At 48.5% G+C, this 14161-nt stretch overlaps 1 protein-coding gene across 4 annotated transcripts in view; it reads left to right on the plus strand.

The window, feature by feature from the left end:
* Positions 1-2955: 2955 nt before the first annotated feature.
* The window catches only part of SAP130 (Sin3A associated protein 130), an 84415-nt gene continuing 73209 nt past the window's right edge, over positions 2956-14161 (plus strand). For 2 of the 4 annotated variants that reach the window (XM_062183488.1, XM_062183561.1), the window contains exons 1-5: positions 3852-3923; positions 4771-4888; positions 10832-11067; positions 11779-11937; positions 13437-13548. In XM_062183488.1, coding sequence (XP_062039472.1) covers positions 3852-3923; positions 4771-4888; positions 10832-11067; positions 11779-11937; positions 13437-13548 — 697 coding nt within the window. Of the gene's footprint in view, positions 3080-3851; positions 3924-4770; positions 4889-10831; positions 11068-11778; positions 11938-13436; positions 13549-14161 lie in introns of those variants that run through there. The other 2 variants (XM_062183722.1, XM_062183644.1) reach the window with 2 other exon arrangements.

Consider the following 14161-nt stretch of genomic DNA (forward strand, 5'->3'; position numbering starts at 1 on the left):
TCTCACAGAGGTCCAATATGGGGACTAAGTGCACAGTGACTCCTGTTGTTGATTTAACAATTAACTCTTATTTTTGACGTCAGTGACCACCCAAGGCTCTTGACATGAGCTGCCCAAGGCTATGGAAGCCTTTTGAGTACACAAACTCCATCAGTATTTAGACAGGACCATATGCAAAGTGGAAGTTCTCTCCTCCCTCCAGAGAAAAGTAGCTCCTTCTTTGATGGCCCCTTCATTCCACTGGGGTCTCACTTAGAGATCATTCATGCAGAACAGTTTTTGCCACAGTGTCTTGGCATTCCATGCCTGAAATACTCTCATGAGATTTTCAGTCAGATCTGAATGCCTTAGGGACTGATTCTGAGGTCAGAGTGCTATTTAGGGCATTTGTCATTCTATGAGTCTACTGTGTGGACTGCTTCCCATGTTGGGACTTTCTCTCCTTTGTAATTCTATCTATTGTTATTACCAGACACTTGGTCTTATTTATGTGATCCCTTTGAGTTTTTGTCTTATCTATATGATCAGTTCCACACTGAATATGATCATTTTATCACATAAAATGTAGCTTCACCCTTAGGGATAGGTTGTGGGAATGTGTGCCGATCTGTTCAGCTTGTCCTTCTCTCATTCCCACTCTCATTTTTAACTGGGATCTATTTTCAATGAACTTAACACACCTATGCTTAATTCTGTTAAGAGTTCAACCAATGGTATTAGGTAGAAAATAAATTATGAAATATTAAACTATTCCTTGACAGTCAAGACAAGGGCTGTTCAAGAAATTGCTTCTCCTAGTGTCAGTTTCACCTCTACAGTTTACCTTTTAGGTGCTCAAATAAGTTTTTTTTTTTTTTTTAAAGATTTACTCATTTATTTGAAAGTCAGAGTTACACAGAGAGAGGAGAGGCAGAGAGAGGGAGAGGTCTTCCATCCGCTGGTTCACTCCCCAGATTGCCTCAATAGACGGAGCTGCGCCGATCTGAAGCCAGGAGCTTCTTCTGGGACTCCCACATAGGTGCAGGGGCCCAAGGACTTGGGCCATCTTCTACTGCTTTCCCAGGCCATAGCAGACAGCTGGATCAGAAGTGGAGCAGCCGGGACTATAAATGGTGCCTATATGGGATGCCGGAACTTCAGGCCAGGGCATTAACCAGATGTGCCACAGCGCCGGCCCCCAAATAAGTCTTTTAATTCTACTTTCCCATGAACTTTCTGAAGCACCTTTCTCTCTCTCTCTCTCTTTTTATTTGACAGGTAGATAGTGAGAGAGACAGAGAGAAAGGTCTTCCTTCAGTTGGTTCACCCTCCAAATGACTGCTATGTCAATCTGAAGCCAAAAGCCAGGAGCTTCTTCCGGGTCTCCCATGCAGGTGCAGGGCTCAAGCACTTGGGCCATCCTCCACTGCCCTCCTGGGCCAGAGCAGAGAGCTGGACTGGAAAAGGAGCAACCGGGACTAGAACCGGGAGCCCATATAGGATGCCAGCGCTGCAGGCAGAGGATTAACCATGTGATCAATGGTGCCGGCCCCTACACCTTTGTATGACAAAGCACCACAGAAGTATGCCAGAGGGTAGGGGAAGCAGAAGAATTGAGGAAAGTTTCTTGAACAAGAGAAACTACTATCCAGTTGGGCATTACATAATTGGCAGAACTGGTAAGGGCGCTGTGGAGCAGCGGGTTAAGCCACCCCCTTCGGCGTGGGCATCTCTGGTTAAAGTCCTGGCTGCTCCACTTCTAACCCAGCTCCCTGCTAATGTGCTCGGAAGGCAGTGGATGATGGCCCAAGAGTGAGGCTCTGAGCTCGTGGCTCCAGCCCTGGCCATCTGGGGAGTGATACAAACTGGAAAGAGTAAGGGAGGTTTAAATGATGAATTCCTGGTCAGTAAGCTAAGCAAGAGGAGATCTAAGCACAGCCCCAGGTGTGAAGTCCGTGTTAGCAGCTTTAGGGGAGCAGTTTGAAAAGGCGGGGGACAGCAGATTCCAACAAGTGGAGAGAGAGGAGACTAAAGAATATTCTATCAGTTGCTTTGAGGAGTTGGAGAATAAAGTGGGGAAGAAAAGTGACCTGAAAGAGAAAGAGGGGCACTTGAGAGGCAGCCTGGTAGTCAGGGGCTAATTCCTTGCTAAATTACCCAACTCTGCAGGATGCCAAGAAGGGATTTGCGACCCAATTGCTTTTTAATTAATTCCGAAACTCCAGGCCTATATGACCATCTGGGAAGGGGCGGAGGGGCCGTACTCTAGTTTTGGCTAAGCCTTCGACAGGTGTATAAACTCCAACCCAAGCAAAGCGCCGCTCTTGGCTTCTCTGAAGACCAGGAGAGCTCGGGCAGCTGGCTTTCCGAGCTGCTTGTCGGAGCCCCGCTCCGAGCCCGCTGATTTCAACCGCGGGAGCTGGCTCGGGGACAGGCCCGGCGCAGACTCCATCCTCCCGCGACGCTCAGGCTTGGCCTGCCGTGGCCTTCGGCAGCCACAGTAGGCCCCGCGAACAGTCCGAAACACCCTCGGCCTTGCCCGCGGCCCCTCCGGCCCGCCGAGGTCGGCTCGGCCTCCATTGCCCTTCCCGCGCCGCGCCGCGCCGCGCCGCCCGCCCCTCGGGAAAATGAAACCTAGCGCCGTCAGGCTGAGGCGAAGGGGTGGGATCCACCGTCCTCTCACTCGGCAAAGAGAAAAGGCAGAACCGACTCCAGACGGCAAAGGGGTGTGTAGCCCGGGTAGAGTCGCCGGGAGGCCCCGCCCCAGCGCTCTCCACCTCCTTCCCGGCCCGCCCTCCTGGCGCCGGAGACTACACTTCCCAGAGGCCCCCGCGGCATCGAGGGGCAGGCCCGTCCGCTCCCCGGCTCACAGCGGGCAGGGATTGGCTCCTCCGGGGAGAGGCGGGGCCTCCCCCAGCCAGTAGGCGACAAGCTCGTTACGGCGGCGGAAGCAGCGGCACCGGAGTGAGGGGTGGGGGGCAGAGTGCTAGCGCCCCGGCGGCGGCTGCGGGTCCGGAGCCCGAGGACGTCGGTCCTGCAGGCGGAGAGCGCACGGGAGCGAGCTCGAGGCGGCGCGGTGACCACTCGGCGCAGCACCCAGGTAATGGCGGGACGGGCGCCCGGGAGGGGAGGGGAGGGGAGGAGGCGAGGGGGCGGGGCGGCCGCGCCGGGCTGCAGCGTCCGTCCCGCTGCGCGTCCCCGGGGAAGGGCAGAGGCGTCTCAGCTCCTGCGGCTCGGACCCCGGGTCTTTAGCGAGCTGCGCACGGCGGTTGGGGCGGAGGCAGGGTCCGGGTGTCCTGCGGCGAGAAAGGGAGAGGCACCGGGAGGGGTGGGCTGACCCAGGCATGGGGGCGTGGCGGACGTGGGCCTCGGCGGGGAAGCGGAGCTGTGGAGGGAGCGCGGGCGGGCGGGCGGCCCAGGGAGTTTGGCTCCTGGAGCAGTTTAAAGTGACTCTCCACATCCGGGCCCTGCGCCCGCCGCTTTCAGACCCCGGCCGAGGCGGGGCCTCCCAGCTCCCCGCCCCCCTTGCCGGGAGCGCCTGTCTTCCCCTGCCATTGGCTCAGCCTCGAGGGGTTTGGGCTGCCCCAGCGAGGCTCGCGCCTGATTGGCTGGCGGTCGGCGGGAGGGTGGGGCGGGCCCAGAGCGCGCAGGCCGCTGTGGATTGGTGCTCGGCCTCCAGTGACGCGCCGGGCGTGGGGCCAATGGGCGGGCGGGGGAGGTAGGGGCAGGTTCGGGGGAAGAGACGACTGGGAGCCCCGCGGCGGCCGGGTTGGCGGGGTGAACGGGGCTGGCTGGGCTGGACAGCGGCGGGCGCGGGGAGCGCTGCGGCGCGAGTCCTCTCCGCGGCCCCGGAGCCCAGCGCTGCCGCCGAGATGGGCCCTCCGCGGCAGCCCCAGGCCGGCGAGATGGAAGCGGGAGGTGCGGGCGGCGGGCGGCGGCTACAGGTAAAGGGGCTCGCTGCTGGTGTTGTCTGGGGTCTCCCCGGGACGCTGACTTCCTCCGGGGTCGGCGTCGCAGGCACCCGGAGTGTCTGGAAGCCTGGGCGCTGCGACCTCGGCGTGGGGTTCGGGGTGGGGTGGGGTTGCAGGGGAATGGGGGAGATTGGCAGACCCTGACTCCTGAGGGCGAAGTGGGAGGCTATTTCAGAGGCGGTGGAGGTCTCGGCGTCCCCTGGCTCAGCGGGGGCCTGTGAGAGAGGGAGGAAAAAAGAAATCCGTAAATGGAGGCCTTTGCAGAAAAGCGCTGGGGAATTCCTTTTGCATCACATCTTGATGTGAGATTTTGAGTCCCTCCTTCGGGTTGGGAATCACCCCTTCGAACCTTTCCTTTACACACCAATCGTAGTTCTGCTCACCTTGCTGTGCGATTCGAACCTTTCAAAGGGACGTGTCATTTTTTTCCCTAAAACTTTATAGGTCCATTATACATTGTGGTGATACCTATCATGTAGCTGTTTTGCAAAATGCACAGTCCACAGGTATCCCCCTGCATGGTACACTTATTGATCTCCTATATACCAGAAACTTACACATAGTTTAGATAATGCCAGCACTTACAAGAGCAGTTCAACAAGTTGATGGAAAATGGAATCTAAAGATAAGTTTATTTAGATCTGTGCATGGTTGACTTTTTGAAGACACCTCATATTTGGATCGCAAGTTGTTATTTTAGTTAAATTATGCTGGATTAGCTATTCCAAGAGAAGATGTCATAGACAGTAAAGGTGGCTTAAGTTGCAGATGTCGATTCTGCTTTAGAATCTAGTAATAACGACATGACTCTGCCCTACAGGTGGAAATGAGTTCTCAACAGTTCCCTCGGTTAGGAACCCCTTCCACCGGGCTGAGCCAGGCTCCTTCACAGATTGCAAACAGTGGCTCTGCAGGATTGATAAACCCAGCTGCTACAGGTGAGATGTGTAGTATTCTGCATCACTTCCTGCTTTACGAACATTGCCAATTTTCTAACTTAAAAATCAGCAAATTTCATCTTGGGTTTTACTACATACTAGTGTATTGAGGTTGAAGAAAGTCTATTTTACTATTCTGATTTGAAAAGGTCTTTTTTTCCCCTTGTATTTTAATCACTTCATTCACATATACTTATGTACTGGAATACATAGGCAACTCACAGTAAAACGTGCCTGTAAGAGCTGTTTTTCAAATGCATTAATGGGTTCTTTTTTTTTTTTTTAAGATTTATTTTACTTACTAGAAAGAGTTACAGAGAGAGAGGGAGAAACTAGATAAAGGAAAAGGTCATGAGTTTGAAAGCTCAGTAATTTTAAGATAATTCTATCAATGTGATGTAAAGATTCAGAGAAACCCTACTCAGAATCCCAGCAGGCTCTTTTGTAAAGATTGACAGCCTGGTTCTAAACTTGCTGGGGCTATTTGAAGGATCTAACATGGCCAAAGCAATTTTGACCAAAGAAGAAGCGGGAGGACACTACACCTTATTTCAGGACTGGTTGTAAAGCTGCACCAGTCAAGACCGAATGTTATCAGTGTCGAAATAGAAACATACAGGGGCCAGTATTTTGGTCATCCCATATGGCTGCTGGTCCATGTCCTGAATACTCTGTTCTTGACCTGGCTCCCTGCTAATGGACTGGGAAAATGGCCCAGGTGTTTGGGCCCCTGTCACCCACATGGGAGACAAGGATGAAGCTTCCAGATTCATATTTATTTATTTATTTATTTATTGACAGGCAGAGTTAGACAGTGAGAGAGAGAGACAGAGAGAAGGATCTTCCCTTCTGTTGGATTATCCCCGAAATGGCTGCTATGGCTGGCGCGCTGCACCGATCTGAAGCCAGGAGCCAGGTGCCTCCTCCTGGTCTCCCATGGGGTAAAGGGCCTAAGCACTTGGGCCATCCTCCACTGCACTCCCGGGCCACAGCAGAGAGCTGGACTGGAAGAGGAGTGACCGGGACTAGAACCAGCGCCCATATGGGATGCCGGCGCTGCAGGTGGAGGATTAACCAAGTGAGCCGTGGCGCCGGCCCTTGTAGATTCTTGTGGCCATCTGGGGAATGAACCAGCAGATGAGAGATCAGTCTCTCTCTGTTTCTCTCTCCGTAACTCTTTCTAAATGAATGAATGAATGAATATTTCAAGGAGAAAGACAGAAACATCTGTCACTACAAAAAAGTGGAAGTTCTAAAAATAGGCTCAGACCTACATGGTCAGTCGATTTTTGACCAAAATGTTTAAGTCATTCAATATGGAAATGACCACTAGAATATGGGAAATGATGAACCTTGACCTTAACTCAAGTATATGATAGACCTAAATATAAATTTTAAACTTTCTAAAAGAAACATCAGAGAAACTTTGCAACCTTGGGTTAAACAAAAATTGCTCAATTACAAAAAGCACTAATCATAAAAGTAGTAACTGATTTTTTAATAGAAAACTTTAAAAGTAGTAACTGATATATTATTCTCAATCAAAATTTAAATTGTCTGCTGTTCAAAAGACATCTTTAAGAAAATAAAAGGGCCTGGGGCCGGCACTGTGGTGTAGTGGGTTAAGCCTCCATCTGCAGTGTCGGCATCCCCATGTGGGTGCCAATTCGTGTGCTGCTGCTCTTCTTCCAATACAGCTCTGTGCTGATGGCCTGGGAAAGCAGTGGAGGGTGGCCCATGTGCTTGGGCCCCTGAACCCATGTGGGAGACCCAGAAGAAGCTCCTGGCTCCTGGCTTTGGATTGTCCCACCTCCATCCATTGTGGCCATTTGGGGAGTGAGCCAGTGGATGTAAGACTTTTCTCACTGTCTCTCCTCTCTCTGTGTGGCTCTGCCTCTCAAATAAATAAATCTTTAAAAAAAAAAAAAACAAAAAAAGAAAAGGGCAAGCCACAGACAGAAGACATTTGTGAAAAATATTTCTATAAAGGACTCATAACTTGAATATGTTAAGCATTATAACTCAGTAGGAAAAAGATAAAGAACTTGTTTTTTTTTTAAATGCGCAGAATATTTGAATAGACACTTCACCAAAATGAGGAGAGCAAAGGAAACACATGAACAGGTGTGAAATGATTCATCCTCGGGACAATGCACGTGACATCCGTAGTGAGAAGTCCACTAGTGTGACTGAAATTAGAAAGCGGCACTGCCAAGTATTGGTGTGGATGTATGGATGGGAATGCAAGAGGGACTGGCCGCTTTGAACAGCAGTTTGGCAATTATCTTGTCAAACACATGCCACAACTGAGCAGTTCCATTCTTTAGGTATTTACTTAGAATAAATGAGAACATGTTTATACAAAGACTCGTACTCAAATGCTTATGGAAGCTTTATTCATAATAGCCAAAACTTGGGAAAAACTCAAGTGTTTATTAGCTGGTGATAGACAAATTGTGACATATGCAAATAATAGACTACCACTATGGTGGTATATCCATGCGGTTTAATACTACTTAGTGGGGCCAGAGCTGTGCTGGCATCCCATATGTGCGTCGATTCATGTCCCAGCTGCTCCACTGTGATCCAGCTCTTCGCTGATGTGCCTGGAAGGCAGCAGAAGATGGCCCAAATGCTTGGGTCCCTGCACCCACATGGGAGACCTGAATGAAGCTCCTGGCTCCTGGCTTTGTCCTGGCCCAGCCCTGGCTGTTGCGGCCATCTGGGAAGTGAACCAGCGGATGGAAGATTCTCTCTCTTTCTCTCTCTCTGACTTGCAAAATAAATGAATAAATCTTTAAAAAAAGGTCGGTGCCCTGGCTCAACAGGCTAATCCTCCGCCTTGCGGTGCTGGCACACCGGGTTCTTGTCCCGGTTGGGGCGCCAGATTCTATCCCGGTTGCCCCTCTTCCAGGCCTGCTCTCTGCTATGGCCCGGGAAGGCAGTGGAGGATGGCCCAAGTCCTTGGGCCCTGCACCCGCATGGGAGACCAGGAGAAGCACCTGGCTCCTGGCTTTGGATCAGCGAGATGCGCCGGCCGCAGCGGCCATTGGAGGGTGAACCAATGGCAAAAAGGAAGACCTTTCTCTCTGTCTCTCTCTCTCTCTCACTGTCCATTCTGCCTGTCAAAAAAAAAAAAAAAAAAAATACTACTCAGCAATAAAAAGACCAGGCTGCCAGCACCCCAACAGCATGGCTAAACCTCAGACACATTACACTGAGGGAAAGAAGCCAGATACACAGGACCACAGATTGTGATTCTGTGCATAAGAAATTATGGAAATGATAAAGTTGTAGTGGCAGCGAGCAGAGCCGTGGGAGGAGGGAGTGGATTGCAGTGGGCATGGTTGATCTTATTGGAATAGTGGGAAAAGCCCCATATCCAGATGTCCAGATCACATTGTGGTTGTCCTGCTGTCCACTTTCGTGACATTTTATCTAGGCTTACTCAAAGAAATAGTGAATTTTACATATAAGTTGTATCTCAGTAAAGCTTACTGATTAAAAATAGACACGGTTGAATAGACGCTTCATAAAAGAAAATGTATATGAATGGCTTATGGTCACATAAAAAGATGCTCGTTGGTACACATCATCATAGAAATACTAATTAAATACTAATTAAAGCCACAATGATATATATATACACACACACACACACCACACTGCACACCCAATAGAGTAGCAGTCTATGAGCACTGGGAGAATGAGGCACGCTGGAACTCACCTGCTGGGGGAAGCTAGAATGGTTCAGCTGCTCTGGAAAGTCCTTTAACACTTTTTTTAGCATTAAGCTTGTGCTTACCCCTTAACCCAGGCCTTGTGCCTCTAGGTGTCGCTGATGATATTTGTAGGAAATCACTGAACTCTACTCTTAAAGTATCCATATTTTGTGTGTAAATTACACCTCCGTAAAGTGGTTTTATAAATAAGGATTCTTAAAATTCTGACTGACCTGAGAGGAGAGTTAATATATAGCAAAACAGAAGGTATGCATCAGTCTTTTCATCTAGTGCTCACACTTTCAGTTTTCCTGAAGGGGTCACTGGACAAGGTTGTTGATCATAGCAAAAATTTGGAAATAACCTAAAAATCCCTCAGTGATAGAGTGGTTAAAAAAGCTCTAATATGTCCACGTGATAGAATACCATTTAACCTTTTTTTTTTAAAAGATGTGTTTATTTATTTATTTATTTGAAAGAGTGACAGGGAGAGGGAGAAACAGAGAGCTTCCCTCCACTGATTCACTTCCCAAATGGCTGGGGCTGCTCCCGGCCTAAGCCGGAAGCCTGGACCTCCATCTGCATCTCCCATGTGGGTGGCAGGAGCCCAAGCACTTGCTGTTTTCCCTGGGCCTATTGGTAGGAAGCTGGATCCAAAGTGGAGCATCCGGTACTCCCAGCAGCACTCAGATGTGGGATGCTGATGTGGCGGCCTAACCTGCTTTGCCACAATGCTAACTCCCTGCTTAGCCTTTTAAAATGATACAGTATATACATACTCTGTTATTTGGTAATTGGGTAACTGTTATTCAGTAATTCAATATATATACACACACACACACACAGAGTAGAAATGGTACATATGTTCAACAAAGGACAGGTAAAAATATTACTATTCATAATGCAAAAAAAAAACAAAACTCTTAATGGTGAAATGAGTTGAGGTTTATTCACGAAAGTGTCTTCTAACAGTGCAGTGGATTTGCAGTTTGTTCACAGTCACATACTTCACGGTACTGAGAACGCACGATCTATAGTAATATGAATGAATCTCAAACCTGCAAGTGAAGGAAGGAAGACACAAAGGCCATCTTTGTTATGAGTCTGTTTATATGAAGTTCAAAAGTAGGCACCACTAACATGTAGTGTTCCAAGTTAGGGTGGTGGCCAAGCATGGCAGGGGTATCCTTTGGGGCTGACTGGAGAGCTTCTGAGGGATCGCTGGTGTTTGGTTTCTTGAGCCAGGGCCTCCTTGCTCAGGTGGATTCAGTTTGTGAAAGTCCATTGAACTGCGCAATTGGCATTTGCGTGTGCATTGATCTTTATGAAGATTTTACTTCCATGACACAAAAACTTTAAAAACTCGCCCTAAATCAAGAAAGAACGAGAGATTTCTAAAGGTTTCACCAAGTAATCACTGTTAGAGCCATCGAGGATAGATTTTGAGGAAGCTTTATTTTCTGTATGGTTTTCCAAATAAGTTTTCTACATAAGTAAATTTTATCTTTATGTTCAGAAAAATAAGCGTAACAGCAGCGTGATTGATTGAGTTGGGGTCGGCATTCTTTTTTTTTTTTTTTTTTTTAAAGAAAAAAATGTAATTGAACTTTAAAGATTTATTTATTTGAAAGGCAGAAATACAAAGGGAGAAGGAGAGAGAGATATATATTTTGATCTTCCATCTGTTGGCTCACTCCCTAAAGGGCTGTAACAGCCACGGCTGGACCAGGCCAAAGTCAAGAGCCGAGTCTCCCATGTGGGTGCAGGGGTCCCAGGCATTTGGGCCATCTTCCACTGCTTTCCCAGGTGCTTTAGCAGGGAGCTGGATCAGAAGTAGAGTAGCTGGGACTTGATTTGAAGCCCATGTGGGAAGCTGGTGTTGGAGGCGGTGGCTCCTCACATGAAATTGTTTTTTATCCTGTGTTGTACTTGCAGTGATTTGAGTTCATTTTGTGTGATCATCAGACCCTGTGTTCGTAAGGGTGTAAAAGCCACAATATCCAGAATAAATCCTGTGTTCTGCAGTTAGGACCCTCAGGTCTGATTTCCCCAGCAGGGGAATCTGGTGCCCAAGTTCTCATTGCTAAGAAAACCTCACAAGGAAATGGCCAGTTTGTCAACTCTGAAACTTAAACCGCAAGTGCCACTCTTGGCTGTGCTGCCATGTTGATTACCATTGGGAGACCATGACATCCTGTCTCACCCTTTCTGTCTTTACCAGTCAATGATGAATCTGGGCGAGATGCCGAAGTCAGTGCCAGGGAGCACATGGGTTCCAGCAACTCCCTCCAGTCTCGGGAAGAGAAGCAGGAGCCTGTTGTGGTAAGGCCCTATCCGCAGGTGCAGATGTTGTCTACACATCATGCTGTCGCATCGGCCACACCTGTCGCAGTGACAGCTCCACCAGCACACCTGACGCCAGCAGTGCCACTCTCATTTTCGGAGGGACTCATGAAGGTAATGGAGAGGCTTAAAAGTTTACCCTGAACCACAGCTAACGACCGGCTGATACCTGTAACAGTGTTCACAGAATCTCAGGCTGTGTCCTAGGCTCGCACTTGGATTTTTTCTTTTTTACGTGTCAGTTCAGCTGTCCTCTGTAACTCAGAGCCCTGCTGTTCTGCAGTGCCTAGCTTGTGTTGCCGGGCAGTCAGCATCACAGCCTCTTTTCCCCATTTTGATATTGATATTATTCAGCTTAGGGACATACTAAGTTTTTGTCTTAAGAGTGGCACTCTTCAAGGTTTGTTTTACTAGCTGGCTAACTTGGGGGTATCTGAGAATACTGTCTTGCTTGTGACGTTGGGTTATGTTTCAGTTACCGGGAGTTTTGTTTACTTCCACCCAGACTTGGGAGGCAGCATTGTGTAGAAGTGAGGGCATGGGCTGGGAGCCATACAGATCTGGGCTTTGTTCCCAGTTCTACTTTTTACTGTCTGTGTGGCTTTGAAGGAGTCACTTAGCCTTGCTTTGTATGTTTCCTCCTCTGTAAAGTGGAAATGCTAGTACTTCAATGCAGACGCTGTTAGGCTGGGGGAGAAGCTGTATAAGACGTATGGCGTCTTTGCTGGCACTCTCCAGCTTTGATTTGTGTACTTTTAACTCGAGAGTGGAATGCATCGCTAGTATGAGGCTATTGATGTGTTTCTTATGGTTTTCTGTTTGCAGCCGCCCCCGAAGCCCACCATGCCTAGCCGTCCCATTGCTCCTGCTCCACCTTCTACCTTGTCACTTCCCCCCAAGGTTCCAGGGCAGGTTACCGTTACCATGGAGAGTAGCATCCCTCAAGCTTCAGCCATTCCTGTGGCAACAATCAGTGGACAACAGGTTTTTTTCCTCTTCATTTGTTGATTTTCAAACTGAGATGCAAAACTGTTAACCCTTATTTATTGAATTCCAGCCTAATACTAAATAATGTCCTAAAAAAGCAGGTATCCTTAAGGGGAGGATGGTAGGGTTGGGAGAGATACCTTAGGGAGTAGAAGCCTATATTCATAGTGGTAGTTTTGGCAGTATTGGTTTGTTTGTTTTTATCTGTATGAAAGGCAGAGAGACAGTGGCAGACAGAGATCTTCCCTGCTCTGGTTCACTTCCCAAATGCCTGCAACAGCTGAGGCTAGGCCAGGACAAAGCCAGGAGCCTGAATTCATCTGGGTCTCCCACATGAATGGCAGGGACCCATGTACTTGGGTGATCACCTGCAGCCTCCTAGAGCATACATAGCAGGAAGCTAGAATCATGTGGAGCTGGGGCTCGAACCCAGTCACTCATAGGGGTTGGGGGCGTCCCAAGCTGTGCTTTAATCCCGGGCAATATTTTTAGAGCATCTGCTGTGATGGAGGGCCTACCCTCAGTGTGGGATAGACATCTAGATACGACAGTTCATGCTCTTCAGGAGTTTGAGGCAGGCAACTCTGATAGGGCAGAAGCTACACAGCAGAAGAGGGGGGTAGTGCCCTGCACTTTCTCCATTTAGGTGTGCATTTCTTGGGGTGCTGGTGTGTACCCTCAGGCAGCCTCTACTTGTGAACACTTAACTTCACATCTCTTGTCTTAATTTTTTTTTGAGATTTTATAATCCTACTCCATTATGTATGTTTGGTAGTGACATCCAATATAAATTAAAGCAAATTTAAATTATTTACTTATAAAAAACTGAGTCTCAAACTCTTTCCCTTTAAAAAACTGAGTCTCAAACTCTTGCCTTTATGCTTTCAAAAAACACTGATAACTCTGAAAAGATGCGCTGTGTTTTTCTCTTTTGTCCTAGTGTTGGGTACTTGCGGAAGTGTGGGAACCTCCACCTGAGAAACGCTGGTATCAGAGATGTAGGGAAGCGCGAGGAAGGGCTATATCAGGGATGAGCTGAAAAGCTGGTAGGGGAGTAGCTGTGGGATGCTGCCCAGCATGTACTTAGAAGACTGTCCATGAAGAATGGAGGGATACAGTGGCATGCAAAGGACGTAGGGTGAGGCAAAATAAGCATTTAGCCAGGATGAAGAAAACAAGCATGAAAGGCTAATGAATGGTAGATGAGAGTTTCTAAAAGAAAGCAGCCAAATAGGTCATCTGTTTCGGGACCCAGCAACTCGGTGAGCCTGGAGCAGGTGCTGCGTCCTCACAGTTGCTTCTCTTACGCCTGTTGGCAGGGGTCATGATACAGTCTGCTGTATAAAAAAAAGCTAAAGGCCATGTCCTTAGCCCATTGCCTTGGGGCATGCAGTCTAAAAGGACTGACATGACCTGCGTTTGGAGGCCCCTGACTTCCCAAAGGCAGTGGTTCACAGCAAGCGCATGGAAGTAACGCTACATCTTGTTCCTTTCAGGGACATCCCAGTAACCTGCATCACATCATGACCACGAATGTACAGATGTCTATCATCCGCAGCAATGCTCCCGGGCCCCCGCTGCACATCGGAGCTTCTCATTTGCCTCGAGGTAAAGACTGCCTGTTTTGTTCCGACTCTCAGAACACAGCTGCAGATACACATGTGGTAGAAAACAGGCATCCGCAATCAGTTTACTGAAGTTGCAGGACAGGAGAAATCAACTTAGAGGAGCAGTACACATTTTTTTCATGGTTACTCTGCTTGCTGGGTTGTATTTCTTATGTGTTTAACTTAAAGCAATTTAGATTTTCAGTGTGGTTTAAGTTGGTGTGGTTCACTGGTCCTGTTGCGGATCTGCTAAGACATCATTTGCCTTCTTTGTGGGGTTGACGTCTGCACTCAGTGTGCAGAGCCAGTGGTGGCTGATGGGAAGTGGCACTGGTGGCTAAAGTGCTTACTCTAGCAGTAGGTGGAACCCAGGCGGTGGCAGCACCCTGTGCTTGTCATTGTGTGCTTCCCTACTATGCACTTGGAATTGATAAAGCAAAAACAGAACAACAGCTAGTTTGAGAATGTCCTTTAAGAAGTGATTCAGACTATTATTATTAATCTCTTGAGTACACATCATCTTCATGTTCTGTGTGATAAAATGGGAAGTATGTGTACCGTACTTCAACTGAATACCAGCACACAGCACACTCTCTGTGTTTTGGAAATTGTTC

This window comes from Lepus europaeus, chromosome 1, assembly GCF_033115175.1.
Source record: "Lepus europaeus isolate LE1 chromosome 1, mLepTim1.pri, whole genome shotgun sequence".
Lineage (NCBI taxonomy): Eukaryota > Metazoa > Chordata > Mammalia > Lagomorpha > Leporidae > Lepus > Lepus europaeus.